Source organism: Siphateles boraxobius, unplaced genomic scaffold, assembly GCF_051911475.1.
Source record: "Siphateles boraxobius isolate OS27281-9 unplaced genomic scaffold, OSU_SipBor_1 86, whole genome shotgun sequence".
Classification (NCBI taxonomy): Eukaryota; Metazoa; Chordata; class Actinopteri; order Cypriniformes; family Leuciscidae; genus Siphateles; species Siphateles boraxobius.
This window is the reverse complement of record NW_027509215.1, coordinates 9,775,001-9,797,500: the sequence shown is the minus strand read 5'-3', so window position 1 is coordinate 9,797,500 and position 22,500 is coordinate 9,775,001. Positions and strand designations below refer to the sequence as shown.

Sequence of the window (22,500 nt, the reverse complement as noted above, 5' to 3'; positions counted from 1 at the left end):
TCTGATCATGCAACACACATTAACTTCACTGACACACACCTCAGAATAGGACACATTTCCAGTTTAAGTGGTTATTGATCCCTCTCTCTCTCTCTCTCTCTGTGTTGCGTGTGTGTGTCTGTGAGCATATGAGTGTGTGTGTGTGTGTGTGTGTCTGTGAGCATATGAGTGTGTGTGTGTGTGTGTGTCTGTGAGCATATGAGTGTGTGTGTGTGTGTGTGTATCTGTGAGCATATGAGTGTGTGTGAGTATATGAATGTGTGTGTGTGTGTGTGTGTGTGTGCGTGTGCATATGAGCGTGTGAGTGTGTGTGTCTGTGTGTGAGTGTGTGTGTGTGTGTGTGTGTGTGTGTGTGTGTGTGTGTGTGTGTGTGTGTGTGTGTGTGTGCTAATAAACTGCACGAAGATCTCAATGTCACGTTGACTGGTCTCCAGTATGAGTTTTGCTCTCGCGTCTCGACAGTAGAGCATATTAAGTGTGTATCGATGAGTCTATTGATTCCTCAATAAGAGTCTCAAACACTAATACAGTGTAAAGTCAGTGTGTTTAGTTCTCATATGGAGTTCAGCACCTCAGGCCTGCATTTCAATGACTGTTATTTGAACTGAATGCGAGACGCTGATTCTCAGAGCAGCAAAACACCGTCTTTCACTCCTCAAAACAAGGACGTCTCAGTTTTTAGGGGCGAGTTTTCAAACCCCATTGAGAAGGTCTCAGATTTCCGATTTAAGCTCCGGGCTCTGCACTACATTTCCCACGATGCCGTCTTTTGTGGCATCTCCAGGATCCAGGCGTTTGTGACGCCAGAGAGCAGATTTACTGCTGAGCCGGTGGCTTTCTGCCGGTGGAAATAAAGCTCATTGTCTGGAGACGCAGCGCTTGTGCCAGGACTTCATTTCATTTATTTGAAAAGGTTAACATTTATTTATAAAAAATCGTATTTTACATCCTGAAACCTGACATATTCAGATTAGTGCTCAATAAATAAAGGTTTCTCGGTGACTGATTGTGATTGGGTCAATTTGACCTGCATTCGATGTTCAACTTTAGTTTGTCTTGATTTTTTTCCTCATTTAGGGTGATGAAATTTTCCACAGGATGCAGGAGAAAAAAAGACTTACACTTACTTTACTAATAAAAACAAATAAATCTATAGTCATTTTTGTTATGGTTTAACTGAAACATCGAAGGTCAGAAGCAAGTGCATTGGTCAATAAAGTGAGATTAAATGCATAAAAATTTGTTTTATTTAACATATTCAATTATTGAAGGCTCGCACAGTATTCTGATTCTGCATTTCACTGATTTTATTAATTTTTAGGAAAATGTAATCTTTTTTGTGCAAGTGAGATGAGTAAATGCACGCTCACATTTAGTCTAGAACTACAATAACCCTCATGTTCACACTCACACACACACACACACACACACACACACACACACACACACACACACACACACACACACACACACACACACACACACTTCGCTTTGTCTCAACATGAGGACAGGGGAGCTGTCAGTCAATAAATGGGAGAACAAAGTAACTTGCGTTACTTATTTGAAAAAGTAACAAGTATTTTGTTGTAAATTTTAAAACTAATGCGTTACTTTACTAGTTACTTGAAAAAATTATGTTTGTAATGAGTTACCGCCAACACTGGTTGTATTTTTTTGCACCTCAGTGTTATCATGACAAAAAAAAAACATAATCTTTTTAACATAAACATATGTGGAAATTATAGAAATTGTAAAGATTTCTCATATTTTTTAGGCTCTGACAAGCTACAATTTTCTGTTTTTTACATGAATCTTTAGTGTTTTTTAATAGTGTCTAATTTTGGCGAATTTGACCTGTAATCATATTTTGAACCCAACGGGACTGTCAGTCCAGTTATGCATGGTTATGATGTGTTGTGTGTGCAGTGATGTGTGGGACTCCTCCGGCCGTAGACAACGCTTCTCTGGTGGGCCGGCGCCGCTCACACTACGACCTCCACGCTGTGGTGCGATACCAGTGCGCCGACGGCTTCTTCCAGCGCCACATTCCCACCGTCCGCTGCCGGCCCACTGGAGTCTGGGAGAGACCCAAGATCAGCTGTACTAAATGTGAGTCTCAACATGCTGATCTCAATAGATATCTGCTACTTTTGATGAGCTTGAGCCTTAAAGGTGCAATGTGTAATATTTAGGAGGATCTGTTAACGGAAATGCAATATCATATACATCATCGGTTCCCAACAGGGGTCTCGGTCCACAAGGGGGCGTCAGCGAGCTCTTTAGGGGGTCGGGTCATATTTTGAAAAGTGTTGAACAGTGAGCATTAAAGCAGCAGTCCGTAACTTTTTGTGTTCAAAATGTACAAAATGTATATAATGAGCGAGTATATCATGCATCCATTTTCCAAACCGTGTTTTTGTCTTACCCTGAGTCACTATGGTACACCTATAATAAGTGTTTATATTGGGACTATTTTACACTGGTTCGGGTTGTAGCCCAGAGCCTGCGTGACACGTCATAGACATAAACAGAGAGAAGTAGCTCCGGCTACAATGTTCTTCCGCAAGACGCATTATTCTGTTAATAAACGCATGTTTATTAATCGCTAGAGCGCCGAACGATCATATTACATTAGCTAATTTTATTCACGATTGATGAGTCAAGGTCATTCGAGGACCAAGACACCAGTCATTTTGTAATAGCCTATATTAATAATTTTTTCCCTACACACCAGTGTGAATACTGGATTTCTTGTTATTGCATTTCAAATAGGGCCAATTAATAGGCCACTCCTAGGCTTACTTTTAAATTACAAACAGCCTACTGATGTTTTTGTTATAGTATTTCCAATATTATACTCTATTATTTGTGTATAAACATATCTGGTTATAGTAATAAACATACTGTTTTAAAAAAAAAAAAACTTTTGTCATCCTTGCTGCAAGCTTACAAGAGCGACAGTATCATTAAATGTGAAGGGGGCCCTAAAATATTTTCTTGGGAAAAAGGGGGTCTCAGACAAAAAAAGGTTGGGAACCACTGATATACACAATGTTTTCAGCGGTGTATAAAGATATAACACAATGAACAGTTATGTTTTTATTAGCTTAGAATGAGCCATTTCTACACACACCGAGGGTCTCCTTACATCGACATGTTTCTACGGTGGCCCTGAGCGGACAAACGCGTTTCGTCACTACATTATTCTTCGTGTAAAGAAGCAAGCTAAAGTCAGCGAATAAAACACTGACACAATGATGAACAAGTTACAATAATATTCAAAATAACATAGTTTTACTGAATAATTAAGTAAACTTAATTTATTAAGTTATCCTTGTAAAGAAACATCGTTGCTGAACTGGCTCCTCTCTGCTGTCTCAGATGATGACATCACTTCCTGTCGGCCACCGTAACTTCTGTTGGTTGCAATTCGTAACCTCACCACTAGATGTGCTGAAAATTACACACTGCACCTTTAAATAAAAATTATATTGTAGTACCTGCTTTATTGATATATCGTGGAAAAATGTAAACTATAATAACGCCCAGCAATATATTAAAAGTTGTATATATAATACAACCTACTTTATCTGCATACATACAGTATACTCATGTAAAGCTATATATACTAAATGGAAAATATCGGTTTGTGATTGTTTATATAGTAATGGTCAAAAGTTTGGAAACATTACTATTTTTAATGTTTTTGAAAGTCTCGATGATCAAGCCTGCATTTATTTGAACAAAAATTTTATTTTTTTAATTGTACAATATTATTACAATTTAAAATAATGGCTTCCTATTGGAATATACTTTAAACTGTAATTTATTCCTGAATTTTCAGCATCATTACTCCAGTCTTCAGTGTCACATGATCCTTCAGAAATCAGTATAATATGATGATTTATTTATTATCAATATTGGAAACAGTTGTGCTTCTTAATAATTTTTTCAGGATTCTTTTATGAATTAAAAGTTCTAAAAGAACAGCATTTATTTAAAATATAAATCTTTTGTAACAATATACACTACCGTTCAAAAGTTTGCGGTTAATTATTTTTTTTACTTTTAAAATAAATGAATACTTTTATTCTGCGAGGATGTGTTAAATCAATAAAAGGTGATATTAAAGATGCATATTGTTAGAAAATATATGTATTTTAAATAAATATTGTTCTTTTTACCTGTTTATTAATCAATGAATCCTGAAAAAAATATCACAGGTTATAAAAAATATTAAGCAGCACAACTGTTTCCAACATTGATAATAAATCATCATATTATAGTGATTTCTGAAGGATCATGTGACACTGAAGACTGGAGAAATGATGCTGAAAATTCAGCTTTGATCACAGGAATAAATTACACTTTAACATATAAAAATAGAAAACCATTATTGTAATTGTAATAATATTTCACAATATTACTGTTTTTTTTTTTTTTGATCAAATAAATGCAGCCTTTGATCAGCAGAAGAGACTTCTTTCAAAAACATTAAAAAAACGGTATTATTGCACAGCTCTACATATAAACTTTTTTATTCATTTAACCTTTATTCATATACATAAAGTACACTCACATAAAGCATTATAAACTATACAGAAAATCTCAACTTTAATGATAATGATATTATATTTCATATTGATCAGAAGTGTTTAATTAACTGGTTAGTTTGGTCCCGTAGCTCAAACAGCAGAACATGATGCTTGCAACGCCAAGGTTCGATTCTCAAGGAATGCATGAATGCATAAAAGTCAAAAGCATGAATGTAAATGTATATGCGAAGCAGATGATGTCATGTGACAGTGTGGTCTCCCTCCAGCACGGCGATCTCACCGTTACCGTCGGCAACACCACAGATCTCGGCGTGAGCACCGGAGACACCGGAGACACGGATCCGGGCACAGGGGGCGGAGCTAAACCGCAGGGGTCGTGACCTCTGACCCCCGTGACATCAGTTCCTGTGTTTCCCTGTTCAGAGGAAACGCAACAGACGGAAAGGACAGAAACTATCACTCCTCCTTTTCTCGTTCATACCGCTGTTTTTTAGCTCGTTTAGGTTTCATTAACTCGACGTTCATTAGGATAACGCACTGAAGGTTATTGACGCGGGGATCGCCTCCTCCTGCTCTTCATCTTTTGGGATAGTTGTATTCATTTGTTTAAGGTTTTAGTAGCTCATGCTCAGATTTTTGGGATTTAATGCTTTAATGAAATACTGAACGTCCCCTTCATATCTGTGAAATAAGACGCTCTTCAAGCCTTGTAATCCGTCTAACATCTTTGCACCTTTTGCTTCCTTTCCAGTGTTTGCTGATGATTTGGTTTATATTTCAAATCTTTAACTCTTGTGAAATGTTATATTCTGTCATGTTTTATCTCATGAAGTAAAGTCACGTTTCACCACTAAATTAAAAGAGAAAATACATTTTGCATAAAGAACATGAAGCCTATTTTATAAACTGGTAAGATTTTTGTTTGCATTGTGACAATTACAGCGCATTTCCCATCAGATTAAAAAACTAACATTAAAAATCATCCTGTTCAGACAAAATGTGTTTAGTTAAATTCAGAATAAATAACTATGAAATATGCTTAATATAATATACTTTACACCCTACTTTACAATTTGACTAAGCTATTTTTATTAAAAGTGTAACTGGAATGTGTTTCGTTTAATTGTCACAGATCCAAAAATCCATGAATTCCATGAAATAAGCTTATTTTATGCAAAATGTAATTTCTCATTTCTTTCCTTTTTTTGTTGGTGAAATATGAGCAAAGCTGAGCTTGAATTTGTGATTGAATCAGATCATTTATGTTCTGAAAGCTCTTGAACGTTTCCCACGTCACACAGAGATGATTGACAGGTGTCCCTTTACACATCAAACTGTCTTTTATGTGTTCAGAGTGATTCCAAGTCAGTCATTTCTGTCTGATCATGAAGGATTGGAGTGTTTGGACAGAAACAAACGCAGGCGCATTGAATCCTAAAGGAGGCGATTAAGTGTTTTCATTCCCGTGACTCAAAAAGATCAATACGTTTGACCTGCAAGAGAAAACTGAAGAATGTTTATGCATGAACACACACTTTGCGTTATGACACATTCTGAGATGCGTCAGTGTGAGGGATGGAGTTCACAGGTCCGTTTCGTGTCTCGTTTCTCTCTTCATGCCCGTGTGACATTTATCCTCATGATTGTGGCGTTTCAGATTCATTTAACATGCCTGTTGTTTGGTAACATGTCGAAATGTTTCTCAGTGTTCTGTGTGTGTGTGTGTGTGTGTGTGTGTGTGTGTGTGTGTGTGTGTGTGTGTGTGTGTGTGTGTGTGTGTGCTATTTGAGAGAACTGCATGTGTTTGTGAATGTGTGTTTTTGTTTGTGCAGTTTTTACAGATGACTCTCATTGATTAGTTCACAACCGTAATAAGTATTTTTATCTTTTCCGGTACAAATCGAAATCGAGAGACGTTTATATTTAAGGATTAGTTCACTTTTAAAAAAAAAACTTTTGCTGATAATTTACTCACCCCCATGTCATCCAAGATGTCCATGTCTTTCTTTCTTCAGACAAACCTTTAAGGTTTTTGATGAAAACAATCCAGGATTTTTGATACGCGTTCGTTTCAACGTAATTGCGTATTACGTGACGTCACGAACACGCATCAGAACAGAGCTAGGGGAGCATTTGTGCTTATAAAACTTAAACTTTTTAAATTATTTTTGAAATGACCGATCGTTTCGCTAGATAAGACACTTATTCATCGTCGGGTATCGTTTAAAGCCCATTTAAAGCTGCACTGAAACTGTCATTTGGACCTTGAACCGTTTGGGTACCATTTTGAAGTCCATTATATGGAGAAAAATCCTGGAATGTTTTCATCAAAAAACTTAATTTCTTTTCGACTGAAGAAAGAAAGACATGGACATCTTGGATGACATGGGGGTGAGTAAATTATCAGCAATTTTTGGTAACACTTTACTTAAAACCCTTATGTATGATGCATTATAAAGGTATTCATAATATAGAATATAATGCATTATTTGTTGTACTACATAATTGTAACCAAAGTTAAAATGCATTAAAATATACACAGATTCTTTGTTCCATTTGAAATAGTTTTTTTGTCATGTGTTTTAATGCATTATATGTTCTAAAGGTGTATTAAACTGTGGTTACAAGTATTCACAAGATCATACAATGCATTATAAGGTGCATTACAAGGAATAATGAATGGATTAAAAATACTTTAATAATGCAATATATAAAGGCTTTAAGTAACTGCCAATGGGGTCTAGAAATAAACTTAATTTCCCTTTGAAGTAATGTTTAATTTTCAGCATAAACTCAGTTAATTTAAGTTTTTCAGACAAGAAGTCTCAACATCTTCAGTCATTTTGCTTCTCGTAAATGTTTCTTGATCTGAGAATGTTTCGATATTTGTGCTGGAAAACGAGACAAAAAGACAAAGTAAGAATATAATTTTTTGCAGCTCCTAAACTCCCAGAATGCACCAGAACAAGCTCAATATACTTCTTTTTAATTCATTGTTGGAGAATATTGATAAAACGTTTATTCTGAGCGATGCATTGTTTTACCCATATTTGTGTGTTGTCATTTCTATGAAAATACAGTGTTAATAAAGTGCGCTTCGTGTGGATTTGACACACCAAAGTGCTTCTGAAAAGGTTCGATCTCCGTTAGGATGCCGGGAGCAGAAGTGTTGTGTGTGTGTGTGTGTGTGTGTGTTAATCTGGATCTGTTTTCTTTTCTGTGTGTTTATTCATAACATGTAGCATATTCTTCAGTGAACATGATGACACATAATCCATATCAGCTCCCTCCTCTGTTTGCTTATAGATCCACTTTCTTCTGTATATAAATTAGATGGAGTTTGTATTCGGTTCTGTCATGTTTTTTCTTCTATTGTCTGATCACATTTAATCACACTAATCAATAGTTTTGCAGAACTGACGTGGAAACGTGCGTTTCACACAATAACAACATTAGCGTGTGTTTCAGCAGCTCTTTATGAAATCCTTACGTTTGCTGCGATGAATCTGGTATCTGAGGTCAAACTTGATGTTTTTATGGCTTCACTTCTCGTTTGTTGATGTGTTTTGTTCTTTATTAAACTTGAAACAAACCAACAATAAAACTGATTGGACCAGAACCACTGTCATTTTAGATGGTTTGTTATAAGTCCCCCTGTGGTGATTGTTGTTTATATGTCTATGTGGTGTTTTTAATATGATTTAAGACAAAACATGTGTAAATTCATAAGTCGACAGCATTGCTGAGTATTTTCTCCTTAAAACTGCAGTGAACCAAAGACAGTCAAGTCAAGTCACCTTTATTTTTATAGCGCTTTTTACAATAGAGATTGTTTCAAAGCAGCTTTACAGAGATAACAGGAAAATAATGTTGTAAAAGTATTGTTAAATACAAAATGAAATGTCCCAAACTAAGCAAGCCGAAAGCCAATGGCGACAAAGGCAAAGAAAGGCCAAAAGGAACCAAAACTCCATCAGTGACAGAATGGAGAAAAAAACCTTGGGAGAACCCAGGCTCAGTCGGGGGGGCCAGTCCTCCTTTGGCCAATGAACGAACAGTGTATGATTATGATTCAGGCATAATCAGGTCAGATGAGATCAGAACTTTCACAATATTTATCCAGTTCATCTGGTTAGGGGTCGGAGTCATCACGCCGGTATGGAGACGAGTTTGTTGGGGTGTCCATGAGGCCTTCACAGTGTTGATGAGGCTGGCACTTCAGGGATGTGTTGTCGTCATGTCCAGGCGCAGGTCCTTCATCAGATCCGGATACGGCCTGGATCCGGCGGTTTGCGGTAAACTTCGGGATAAACAGAGAGACTAATATTAGCGTAGACGCTATCCTTCTTATGATGTACAAAGTACATCAGGATTTATGGGAAGTGCTCCTGGTTCCGGCTGATCTAAACTATGCAGCCTAAAATTGAATTTTAAACAGTCTCAAAAACGCGGTTTGAAATCTCTGGTGTTTCTGACGTCACAAACTACCTTGCAACCAATCAGATCAACGTGTGATCGTCAACGAGTGGATCTCTGAGCTGAGTGAGTGAGTAGAGGCGGGGCTCATTTGCATTTTCATAGAAACACGTATACTAAACAAGGCAATGGTGTAGTTACATTCAAGCTATTATAAGGCATGAATAATTTTTTTCAAGGAAAAAAACAACATTTAAATATGTCATTTTGGTGATCAAAGATGAGTTTTAGGTGATACAATTATTGATGTGGGGGGGCTTTAAGTGACCCGTGTCCACATTTTACACCAACAGAAATGATTAATACTTATAAAATAAATGATGAATTAAAGGCATCTGAGTGGCCGATGCATGACACCAGTGTTTTATACTGGGTTGGTTTTAGAGTATGCTGTGCTGTTTTACTCATCCCTTTGGAAGGACACACTTATACATTTATTATGTGATTTTAGACATCAGCAGTCAGCCACGTACACACACTTTCATCTGCTGATTTAGGCTAGAAACATACTTTATGCATGCATAGTTTAAAGGGATAGTTCACCCAAAAATATTGATATTTTTTAAAATATAAGATATTTGTGATTAAATCTGAGAGCTGGATCACTCCTCCATAGGCTTCGAAGGGATTGAAACTTGTTCCCCGAAAAGTTATTAAAGACATTGTTAAAATAGTCCAAGTGACTACAGTGGCTCAATCTTAAGTTTATCAAACGACGAGAATACTTTTTGTGTCCACTCACTTGGACTATTTTAACGATGTGTTTAATAACTTTTCGGGGAACAAGTTTCAATCCCTTAGAAGTCTATGGAGGAGTGATCCAGCTATCAGATTTCATCAAAAATATCTTAATTCGTGTTCTGAAGATGAACGAAGGTCTTACGGGGTTGGAAGAGCATGAGGGAGAGTAAATACTGACAGAATTTTCATTTTTGGGTGAACTATCCCTTTAATGTTTGTAGGCTATTTCCAATGTAGGGGGTAAAAGCAGATATATTTCTGTCCTCAGGGTTATCTGTGTCTGAATAAACATCTTTGACGGAGGTAACGATGGTTAATTTATTCGAGTCTTTCATGTGTTTTCAAAGACAGATAAAGAGCAGCCATTACCAGCAGATTCAGACAGCGTCTTTCGAAGTTTGCGTTGCCATGGTTACCGCCGCCCAAATCAAAGCATTCCGTTGAGCAAACGCAATAGTTAAACATGATCTTTGTAATTCCAGAAAAACTAGCCTGCATCATTCCGCTTCTGAAATCCTAATGAGGCGATCTGAGAGACATCTGTTTGAGTCGGATTCAAACATTCCCAGTGTGACACAGTCCAATTCAAATCCTTTACAAGATTAGCCTACAGACACCCTCAGAACAGCTAGAGCGCATTTGAGTTGAATAAGAATTCATTTATAGTCCATTACCGTCATTAGACCACAGGAACATCACCCAAAAACATCGGCATCCACATAGGTTCAGATTAAGAACTGCGCTTTAAAAATGCTTTTGTCACAATGCATCACTTGATCGCCAGAATTTAATGATTAATTATTCATTATGCTTTCATTTCTTAAGGGAACATTTTATTTTGACCCATTATTTTAACAATCAACAAAATCCAGATGGATATACTCCAGGAATAGGCTATATTTTCCCTAAAGTCGAATATTTTTGAAAATAATGATGTACTGTTGCACAGTAGGCTAATCAAAACTGATTATGAAACGGAAGACTGGAAACTTAAGACTAATTTTTAGGATTGTAATTGAATCAAAACATTGTCAGAGCAAATATTTCCGCCCTTATGAATAATGCAGCATGACATCATGATTTCATGAAGCCGGCATAAAACAAAAGTCAAGCTATTTTCTCACAAATGTGGGCGGGGCTTGATTTTGTCCGTGGGGAATTGATTGGATGGTTGTGGTTTGCTATTGGTGGATCTCTTTTTCCCCCTATGTTTATTAAGCTTTATTACATTAGGTTGTCAATCTGAAGGTACTTTTGATATTTTTTTTAACAATCTTTAGAAATGTTGATAGTATCATAGCAATTTCTACGACTTTACCTAACCTAAAATAATGTTTTAAAGTAAGATGAACATTAATACCACAAAACAAAACCATATTCTTTAAATCCATAGCTAATTCTTGGCGGATCTCGTGTGAGTGACAGGTTGAAGAGATGTTGCAAGAATGAGGGGAAGTCCAGATTATGAGGAACGTGAATTATAATAAAAAATAATGATGTGCACCGATAAATCAATTAGAATAAATAATGCAATATTCCATAAAAAGAAGAAGAATTGTCAATTTTAATTTCATGGCGACTAATTCAATTGTATATTTCAGGAACATTGTAGATACAGTGATGCTGATGGTAACCGGGTAAGAGGTCACTGGGCCGCAGACGTGATGATGTCATCAGCGCTGCTGAGCAAAGGTCAGGGATTTGATAGGACGAGGCAAAGAAATGTTCATGATATCTTCGAATGAATCATTCGTCCTCTAGATTCACTGTGTTGCAACACTATAAATATCTCTCCCTGCTGAACCCGTGCCCCGGCGTTCCCTTTGGAGCCCGACGCAAAGAATAATAAACAGCCAATTTCACAACACAAGAGATATGAGGGTTCATGACACCACTGACAAATCATCGTACCACAGAAAAGTTCTCATAATGCTGGGGAAACTCGATATAAAATACAAATTCTGCCAGGAACATGTGATAAAATAACTTACTTTTTTATGATTTATATTATTTATGAAAAAAACATTTCTTGACCATTTTATCCCCTTCTCTCACACTGAAATAGGTCAAAAAAAAAACCTGGATAAGTTTTTGTGAGATCAGGATCTGTTTTAATAATGTAAACTAATATAAAAAATTATGAATGTACTTCCAAACACATACACACACACACACACACAGACATGATCAGGACACACCCATCACACGTCTTTGCAGTCCAGAGTCCAGATTTATTGAAATTTCACAAACTGACCAGAGATAAACTTCACACACACACACACACACACACACACACACACACACACACACACACACACACACACACACACACACACACACACACACACACACACACACACACACACACACACACACACACACACACACAGCAAAACTCCATGTAAAAAAAAAAAGACAGATGACGTTACATTCTTCCTAGGGATGCATATCAATGTTTTGGTCGACAGCAAAAAAACAATTATTTTCTGATGGCCAGTAATAATCTTTAAAATCCATACCGTTTTGCCGCTTTTTTTCAGAGCCATACTTATAATAAAATAAATAAAATCCGGCACCTGTCAAATATCATCCTAATCACACTGATACTGGCAATAAAAGTTTGATAATTATCATGTTATGATTAATAACTTTTATAACCTAGCAGAGAAAAAAATGTAATGCTAGAATTAGAAAAAAAGCAACAATACTTATATCTGCTTATTATATAACTTTGGCTAATGTTCTGTTAAAAGTTACAAACAAACGTTCTTCTATAGCGTTAACAGAACATTTCGCTCAAAGTTATCTGGTCTTTAATAATGTTAAAACCGTCAGCACAAAAACATTCCTTATACATAATTTATGGAACTTTATCTGAAACTTTTTAGTTTGTCTAATGTTACTCCTTATTTCGGAATGTTCAGAGAATATTCAAATGTAACATTCTCATAATGTTTGAAGAATGATAAAATGGAATGTTCGTATAAGCAAGAAAGAAACATTTAGAGACTGGATGTTTCGAACGCTCAGAGAACATTCTGTTAGCTGGAATCAGAGCGATATTTTAAAAAGACACTAATATTGGCAGATACAGATGTAGTCACTGATATTCTGATACTTTTACTAACAGCTTGAGGAGGTTTCAGTTGGTCTCGCTTCTGAAACGCCCCCAATTCAAGCTGCACTGTCCTGCAAAGAGGACGCATGAACTGTCCTTGATTCTAATTCTTCTTCTTGCCGTTGCCGGCTTGTTCCTGAGGAACGTTCTTCATGAAGAAGGCTTGATCCGTGTAGCAGCGCACGGCGAGCAGGACGGGCACCGCGGCGTACAGGAGGTTCAGCATGACCACCAGACGCCACTCGTCTCGGGGGATCCGGTACGTGAACGGTGTGCGTGAGTGAACAGAAGATCCCAGGTGAGTCCACTGGGTCTGTGGAGAGATCAGACACAGACAGATCAGTGATCATCTCAACCGGACATCACTTCTGTTCTACACTCTTAAAAGTAAGTGATGATTACAAAAAGTTTTTTTTGCAGCAATAGAGAGCCTAAGTCCCTCACCTTCCGGTGGACATTTGTGCCCTGAATTACACATATGATGTTTGTCAGTTTAAAAGATACATTTTAAAGTCAAGAAAGTCGCAGTTTGATGTAAAACTGTTGAGGTATAAGACTGTGAAAATACGTAATTACAAAGACTACAAACCCAAAAGGCGCGAATGTGACGTCATACCTTTTCTCTCAATGAATGAAGCTAACTTTACTGAAGCCTAACGTCTGTCAATGTTTCTATTGTCTAACGTTATAATCGTAACGTTACGCCGTCATGCCTGTGTGTTTTGTACCAGACTGCACACACACGAGCTTGGTGACGTACAAGAGATGTAGTTCATTGAGGAATTTTCACATAAAACTAAATGTCACTCTTCTGTTTTATGACAAACTGCGACTTTCTTGACTTTCATAATTATCTTTTAAATTGACAAACATCATATGTGTAATTCAGGGCACAGTTCAGACGGAATAAAAAGATAAGTTGTCTCTCGCCATTGACTACCCTACCATACATATTTTTTCTGAAATAAGGTCCCATGAGCCGGAAGCGGAGGGGAGGGGCTTAGGCTCTCTATTGAGACAGAGCACATTTAGGCCACGCCCACACCAGGGGGGGGGGGGATTCCAACCGTCTCCATTGAGTTTGAATTGCGTGAAGCTTATCATTTCTGACTTATAACAAAAAACAAATCAATGTCTAAAAGCTGCTATGTGACGGGATGAACGGCAAACAAGCTAAAAAAAACGTTTTTAGAAGCTAAAAAAGTGTGCAATGGAAAGATTCCATGGATGTTAAAGGTTCTTCATGGAACCAAAGATGCCAATAAAGAACCTTTATTTTTAACAGACAGACATAGTGTTTTAGTTCTATCAATTTCTACTGATTTTGAAGTTCTAAATTCAGACAGTAGGGGTTGTCATATCAATTATTGGCCATAACAAAAATAATTATTGGTTGTTGTAATCATTCATCTTAGATAATTTATTTAAAGTCCTCCTGTGGTGAAAATCCAGCTTTTAGAATTTTTAACATGCTTTAAGACAAATCATGTGTAAATTCATAAGTCGACAGCATTGCTGAGTATTTTCTCCTTAAAACTGCAGTGAACCAAAGACAGTCTCAAAAACACGCTTTGAAATCGCTGGTGTTTCTGACGTCACAAACTACCTTGTAACCAATCAGATCAACGTGTGGATCTGAGTCTGAGCTGAGCGAGTGAGTGGAGGCGGGGCTCATTTGCATATTGATAATTCCGCGTATACTAAATGAGGCAAGGGTGTCGAGTTACATTCAAACTATTTTAAGGCATGAAGGAAAAAACTTTTAAATATAATATTTTAAATATAAATTGAAATATGTAATTTAGGGATAAAATGACTACAGGGGGACTTTAACACATTTTTCCTCTGATATATAGGAGCAGTTCAGGAAATGTTCTATTTTTCTAACTAAAATTTTCTAAAAATTCTGCAATGATTCTTTGTCTATTAAATTGTACAGCAAAAAATATAAACATAAAGTTATTCTCAGTGTTATTTTAGTATTATTATTATTATTCTGCAGTGGTTCCTGTGTTTTTACCTGAGCTACAGCTCCTGCGAGGAACAGCGTCCAGTCCAACATCCATGTGCATCCAGGAGTGTAAAGCCCATAAACACACGCTGTCAAGAGCGGCAAAACATAGAACAGGAACACCAGCATCTGCCAGGACATGAAACCCGTCAGTCCATCATAGTTACATCATGATCTCCGTAAATATCACTGGCTGTCAATCCTGATTCTGTCATTATATTAGTGCATCTCAAATCATAAAAACACTATGCTTAATCTGCCCGGGTGAATTTTCATAGTCTGAATATTAATGATTATAATCATTACATTTTTAAAATTATATTAATATTATTATATTTTTTTTCCCTGTATAGTATTGTCTAAATATTTAACACTTATTTTACAAAATATTTCTATAGTGGTAAAATGTTACACTATATTTAAATGATAAGATTCACAAAAAAAATTTTAAACAGAAAATGTTATGATTCTATCTGTACTATATAGTATTAGTGCATCTCAAATCATAAAAATAGTAAGCTAAATATTTGCAGGTGAATTTTATTTTAAAGAGCATGCATTATGAATATGAATTATTATAATCATTATGTAAATCATTATATTTATTTAATTATATTCATATTAAAATTATATATATATATATATATATATATATATATATATATATATATATATATATATATATATATATATAAATATATAGTATTTTATATATCGGCATTTAAATTAGTATTTTCTAATACTAATTTTCTATTACTAATACAAATACTAAAATAAATGTAACACTTATTTTACAAAATATTTCTATAATGATAAAATATTACACTATATTTAAAATGATAGATTAACAAAAAATGTGGAAACGGAAAAAATTATGATTATATCCGCACTATATAGTATTACTGCATCTCAAATCATAAAAATAGTATGCTTAATCTAAGCAGGTTAAATTTCAATTGTGCATTATGAATATGAGTTACTCTAATCATTAATTAAATCATAATATTTATGAAATCATATTAATATTACAATTGTATATATAATACTAAATACTAGTATTTGCTAAATATTTAACCCCTTTTTTACACAATATTTATATAATGATAAAATATTACACTTTATTTATGATTAGCAAAAATATCTGAAAATAGAAATGTTATGATTCTATCCATACTATAATATAGTATTATTTCATCTCAAATCTAAAAAATTTTAATTTTCAAAGTGTGCTTCCTAAAGCCACTGAACTCACCATGACTTTTGAAAAGCCGACGCCGTCTTTCATGTACGGCTCGTACTGGTAGATGTAGGAAAAACAAGAATCCAGAGAACATTCAAGAATAACCTGTTGAAGATAAAAAGAAGGGAGAATCATGAGTGATGGACGAGATGGATGGATAAACGGATGGATGTGCAGATACTCACAAACCCTCTGAAGACAGTGAAGATGATGCTGGCGACGAGGCCGAGTGTGAGCATCAGGTCTATCGGCCGAGAAAACAGCGTTTGCTTCTGACACACCTCCACCTACAGATGACAGGACACTCAACTAGTGTGTGTGTGTGTGTGTGTGTGTGTGTGTGCCTCAAGACACATTAAAGGACAATTCCGGCCAAAAATAAACCTAGGGCTGAATAACACATCGAGTCGACCGTTCTCTGGGATCTGTTTTCATGATAATCGAATGTACCCAGTTTTATCGTTAGTTTTAGTTTAGCCACAGATTAGCTTATAACGCTAGTGTATGGGGCATAGAATAAGTAAAAATAAAAATCGCTAGTTAATACCACTAACAAGGCTCAAAATAGCCCCACACTAACATGCTAGCATAATGAGAGTGTCTACCTGCAAACCGAAGCATTGAGAACTTTGTAAGTGTACAGACAGTTTAATAAGAAGATACTTTATAAAGACAGTTCACTTCGCGTATACAAGCAGGAGCCATCTTTGAAAACAGTCTCGACCAGTCGAACCACGAACGCCGTGCTACGTGGGACCCTCATTATGCTAGCGTGTTAGTGTGGGGCTAGTTTGAGCCTTGTTAGTGGTATTAACTAGCGATTTTTATTTTTACTTATTCAATGCCCTATATACTAGCGTTATAAGCTAATCTGTGGTAAAACTAAACTTAAAGATAAAACTGGGTACATTCGTTTATCATGAAAACACATCCCAGAGAACGGTCGGCTCGCTACCCATGTGTTATTTACCCCTAGGTTTAATATTTATAATTTACAAGCCAAAACTGTCACGGTAGATGTATTCGCTGGTTCCTTCTAGTCTTGTGTTTATGTTGTTGTATGAGTGCACGTGTGCAAGGGGCGTGTCTGTATGTCATTACCTGATCCACTCCAGCTGTTCATCATTACAATCACCAGCTGCAGTTCATCTCACCACGCTTCTTAAACTCACCGCTGTTCTCCCACCTTTGTCAGATCGTTGTTTGATGTTCCCCTGTCTTCTGGTTCGTGTTCCTGCCTGGTGTTTCCTGTTCGTCGTCTTCCGTGTGGATTTGGATCGTCTCACCGTTTGTCTGCACGTCACCGGTATTGACCATCGAAGTCCCTGCGTCACCTATCTCCACCTGGCTCACTGCACCCTGGACTTGTGTGTTTTGTGCTAAATAAATATTGTATTATACTCGCGATTGCTTCCTGTGTTTCTGCCTAACATGACAGAACGATCTGACCATGGTATGGAAGCAGCGAGCGCCTCGTCATCCTCACTCGAAGAGTTCATCCATCACAGCATCCGTAGAATGGACTCGCAAGAGAAGGAGATTGGAGATACGGGCCGTGCAGTTCAAGCCCTGGTGACGCAGGTGTCCGAGCTCACCCAGCAGATCCAGCGCCTACGACCTCCCACTGCGCCACCCACACCGGCCGTTCCTCCCGCATCATCAGGAAGCCCCTCCCAGTCAGAACCCCGGCTACCCACCCCAGAGGCATACTCAGGTGAACCGTCATTTTGTAGAGCCTTTTTGACTCGATGTTCTATGCACTTTGCCCTGCAACCTCATACTTTTCAGACCGAGCAAGCCAAAGTGGCGTTTGTGCTCACGCTATTGACTGGGAGAGCGGCACTCTGGGGAACGGCGGTGTGGGAAAACCAAAATCCATGCTGTGCCTCGTTCCAGACCCTCGCCGCCGAGATGAGACTGGTTTTTGACCGTGCGGTCACTGGAAGAGAGGCGGCCAGAACATTGGTCGAGCTACGGCAGGGAAGAAGATCAGTGTCCGAGTTTTCCATCGAGTTCCGGACCTTGGCGGCAGAGTGTGGATGGAACGAGGAGGCGCAGTGGGACATGTTCCTGCATGGGCTGGCTGACCACGTCCAGAAGGAGATCTACGCCCTGGATCTTCCCACTACCCTCAACGGACTCATTGATCTGGCCCTGCGGGTGGACGCTCGGCTGTCCAGAGTCGAGCGTCGAGCCACGCCCACCCGCACACTTGAGGCAGCCAACGGGCTACGATCCAGCGGCAGGGACGTGGTCAGCCCCGTCTACGATCACGAGCCCATGCAGGTGGGTCGAGCTCGGCTTTCCCGGGAGGAGAGGGAGAGGCGGAGGTCCCAGGGCCTTTGCCTGTACTGCGGAGGAGCCGGACACTACGCCTACAACTGTCCGGTAAAAGGCCCAGCCCGATAGTAAACATGAGGCTACTATCGGGTGGGATCTCCGCCAGGAAGACCTCATCCACGACAAGATCTACCTCCACCCTCCTCTCGGTAAGACTAAGATGGTCAGTCCACCAGCACGATTGTCAAGCACTGTTGGATTCGGGGGCCGAAGGTAATTTCATGGACCATAATTTTGCACGCAGATTTCAGATTCCCATCAAACCCCTCCCACAGCAGATTGCAGTTCATGCACTCAACGGACAAGAACTTCCCACCATCTCATTATCCACTGAAGAAATCACTCTCATCACCTCTGGCAATCACTCGGAAACTATTTCATTTTTTATTCTGGATTCACCCCTGGCACCCGTTGTTCTAGGACACCCATGGCTCATTCAACACAACCCCCGAGTGGACTGGATACATAGATCTGTGCTGGAGTGGAGTCAGGAATGTCATAGGTCTTGTCTCGTCTCTGCTTGTTCGTCTGTACCTGTTTCTGTGTTTCAGGAGGAAGCAGGGGATTTGTCTAACGTGCCCGCGGAGTATCTGGACCTGAAGGAAGTGTTCAGTAAGTCTCGTGCTGCTTCTCTCCCTCCGCATCGTCCCTACGACTGTGCAATAGATTTACTCCCAGGTAAGTCTCCGCCTAAGGGCAAGTTATATTCGCTTTCGATTCCTGAAAGAGAGGCTATGGAGAAATATATTTCTGATTCTCTAGCAACCAAGTTCATTCGCCCTTCCTCTTCTCCAGCGGGGGCGGGGTTTTTTTTGTGGGGAAAAAGGATGGTTCTCTGCGACCTTGCATTGATTACCGAGGGCTGAATAACATCACGGTAAAGAATACTTATCCTTTGCCGTTGATGTCTTCAGCCTTCGAGAGGTTGCAGGGAGCATCCATCTTCACCAAATTGGACTTACGTAACGCTTATCATTTGGTCCGCATCAGGGAGGGTGATGAGTGGAAGACTGCGTTTAACACCCCTAGGGGGCACTTTGAATATTTGGTCATGCCGTTTGGGCTGTCCAACTCCCCAGCAGTTTTCCAGGCACTGGTCAATGACGTGTTGCGAGATATGATCGATCAATTCATATATGTCTACCTGGATGACATATTGATTTTTTCTGCATCTCTCCAGGAGCATGTGCAGCACGTCCGACGAGTGCTTCAGAGGTTGCTAGAGAATGGGCTTTTTGTCAAGGCGGAGAAATGCGATTTTCATGCACAGTCTGTTCCTTTTTTAGGATACATCGTGTCGTCTGAGGGGATGCGGATGGACCCTGAGAAGATTAAGGCTGTGGTGGATTGGCCAAGTCCAGATTCCCGCAAGGCCCTGCAGAGGTTTCTGGGGTTCGCCAATTTCTACCGGCGATTCATTCGCAACTTCAGCCAGCTGGTCGCGCCTCTGACTGCCTTGACCTCCCCCAGAACTGCGTTCAGGTGGTCCGACACAGCCGAGACTGTGTTCAAGAAACTCAAAGGCCGCTTTGTTTCAGCCCCCATTCTAATTACCCCTGATTCATCACGTCAGTTCGTGGTGGAGGTCGACGCATCAGAGGTGGGAGTAGGGGCGGTGTTATCTCAGCGTTCACCTGTAGACGACAAGATGCATCCTTGCGCGTTTTTGTCCCATCGTTTATCTCCAGCCGAACGTAATTACGACATTGGTAATAGAGAGTTGTTGGCAGTCAAGTTGGCGTTGGAGGAGTGGCGACACTGGTTAGAAGGGTCGGGGGTACCTTTTATCGTCTGGACTGATCATAAGAACCTCGAATATATCAGAACTGCTAAAAGATTGAACTCCAGGCAGGCTCGGTGGGCACTTTTTTTCGGTCGTTTTGATTTTTCTCTCCAATATCGTCCGGGTTCTAAGAACATCAAACCCGACTCACTTTCTCGTATATTTGATTTTTCCGGTCGCCCGTCCACTCCCGAGTGTATTTTACCCGAAACCGTATTTGTTTCAACACTCACATGGGAGGTCGAAGCGAAGGTCAAAGAGGCCTTGGAAGGGGTAACGCCTCCGCCCGGGTGTCCACCGAACCGATTATTTGTGCCGGAGGGCTTACGGTCTGACGTTATCCAGTGGGGTCACAGCTCCAACGTAGCTTGTCATCCAGGAATTAATCGCACTGGATTTCTAGTCAAGCAACGATTCTGGTGGCCACTTATGGCTCGTGACATTCGCGATTTTGTTTTGGCTTGCTCTGTTTGTGCCACGGGTAAGTCTTCCAATCGACCTCCAGATGGGCTACTTCAACCGCTGCCGGTGCCTTCGAGACCTTGGTCCCATATCGCTCTAGATTTTATTACCGCCCTCCCACCCTCCCAGGGTAACACAGTAGTTTTAACTGTGGTGGACCGATTCTCGAAGGCAGCACATTTCATTCCCTTACCCAAATTACCTTCAGCTAAGGAGACAGCGGCTACGGTCGTAGATCATGTCTTTCGGTTACATGGCCTCCCGATAGACGTGGTCTCCGACCGGGGACCCCAGTTCGTGTCCAAATTTTGGCGAGAATTTTGTAGATTACTGGGGGCGACGGTTAGTCTGTCATCTGGGTTTCATCCCCAGAGCAATGGTCAAACAGAGAGAGCCAACCAAGATTTGGAGAGAATGTTGCGATGTTTGGTTTCCAGAAATCCTTCGTCTTGGAGTCAACAACTGTCTATGGTGGAGTACGCACACAACACGTTGCCAGTGTCAGCGACGGGCCTATCTCCGTTTGAGTGTAGTGTAGGTTACCAGCCACCAATTTTTCCCAGTCTGGAATCCGAGGTTGCGGTTCCCTCCGCTCACGCCTTTGTCCAGAGGTGTCACCGCACCTGGACTAGAGCCCGGGAGACTCTACTCCAGGTGGGGGCGCGCACCAAGGCCAAGGCCGATCGCCACCGGTCAAAGCCTCCCGTATACGTCGTTGGTCAAAAAGTGTGGCTCTCAACTAAGAACATTCCTCTTCGCACCGTTTCTAATAAACTTGCTCCCAAATTTATTGGCCCGTTTCCTGTCACCAAGATTATTAGTCCGGTGGCAGTCCGCCTCAAACTACCTCCTGCGTACAGGAGGGTTCATTCCGTGTTCCATGTATCTAAAATCAAGCCCGTTTTTCATTCTCACATTAATCCGCCTGTCCCGGTTCCTCCCCCACCGCGGCTCGTAGATGGGGAGACCACATATTCGGTCAACCGTATTCTGGACTCTAGGCGGAGGGGACGCGGATTTCAGTACTTGGTGGACTGGGAAGGTTACGGTCCGGAGGAGAGAAGTTGGGTTCCTGCTAGGGACATCCTGGATCACTCCCTTATCGATGATTACAATCGGCAGGTAAGGGAGTCTGAGAACGCCAGGAGGCGTTCTTAGGAGGAGGGGTACTGTCACGGTAGATGTATTCGCTGGTTCCTTCTAGTCTTGTGTTTATGTTGTTGTATGAGTGCACGTGTGCAAGGGGCGTGTCTGTATGTCATTACCTGATCCACTCCAGCTGTTCATCATTACAATCACCAGCTGCAGTTCATCTCACCACGCTTCTTAAACTCACCGCTGTTCTCCCACCTTTGTCAGATCGTTGTTTGATGTTCCCCTGTCTTCTGGTTCGTGTTCCTGCCTGGTGTTTCCTGTTCGTCGTCTTCCGTGTGGATTTGGATCGTCTCACCGTTTGTCTGCACGTCACCGGTATTGACCATCGAAGTCCCTGCGTCACCTATCTCCACCTGGCTCACTGCACCCTGGACTTGTGTGTTTTGTGCTAAATAAATATTGTATTATACTCGCGATTGCTTCCTGTGTTTCTGCCTAACATGACAAAAACAAGTAATTCAAGATAAAAGTCCATTTGACCTTTTATCCTCGGGTTGATCAGTAGATCTTAGAGGATTGAATCAATACTGTGCTGTCAATCTTAAAGTCCAGCTGATGTGATGTTGTGAATGAATATTACAGGGTTTTTTTTCAACGGCTTACACACAAAATCCTTAC

At 39.7% G+C, this 22,500-nt stretch overlaps 2 protein-coding genes across 2 annotated transcripts in view; one reads left to right on the top strand and one right to left on the bottom strand.

Moving 5' to 3' along the window:
• ncana (neurocan a) overlaps positions 1-8,175 on the top strand; it is an 86,715-nt gene extending 78,540 nt beyond the window's left edge. Inside the window, exons 15-16 of the mRNA XM_077222114.1 lie at positions 1,927-2,109; positions 4,823-8,175. Coding sequence (XP_077078229.1) covers positions 1,927-2,109; positions 4,823-4,920 — 281 coding nt within the window. The 3' untranslated portion in view covers positions 4,921-8,175. The remainder of the gene's footprint in view (positions 1-1,926; positions 2,110-4,822) is intronic.
• A 3,919-nt stretch (positions 8,176-12,094) lies between these two features.
• tm6sf2a (transmembrane 6 superfamily member 2a) overlaps positions 12,095-22,500 on the bottom strand; it is a 21,177-nt gene continuing 10,771 nt past the window's right edge. Inside the window, exons 7-10 of the mRNA XM_077221800.1 lie at positions 16,328-16,429; positions 16,155-16,247; positions 14,912-15,031; positions 12,095-13,204 (exon numbers count right to left, since the gene is read on the bottom strand). Of these exons, the coding sequence (XP_077077915.1) occupies positions 12,995-13,204; positions 14,912-15,031; positions 16,155-16,247; positions 16,328-16,429 (525 nt within the window). The 3' untranslated portion in view covers positions 12,095-12,994. The remainder of the gene's footprint in view (positions 13,205-14,911; positions 15,032-16,154; positions 16,248-16,327; positions 16,430-22,500) is intronic.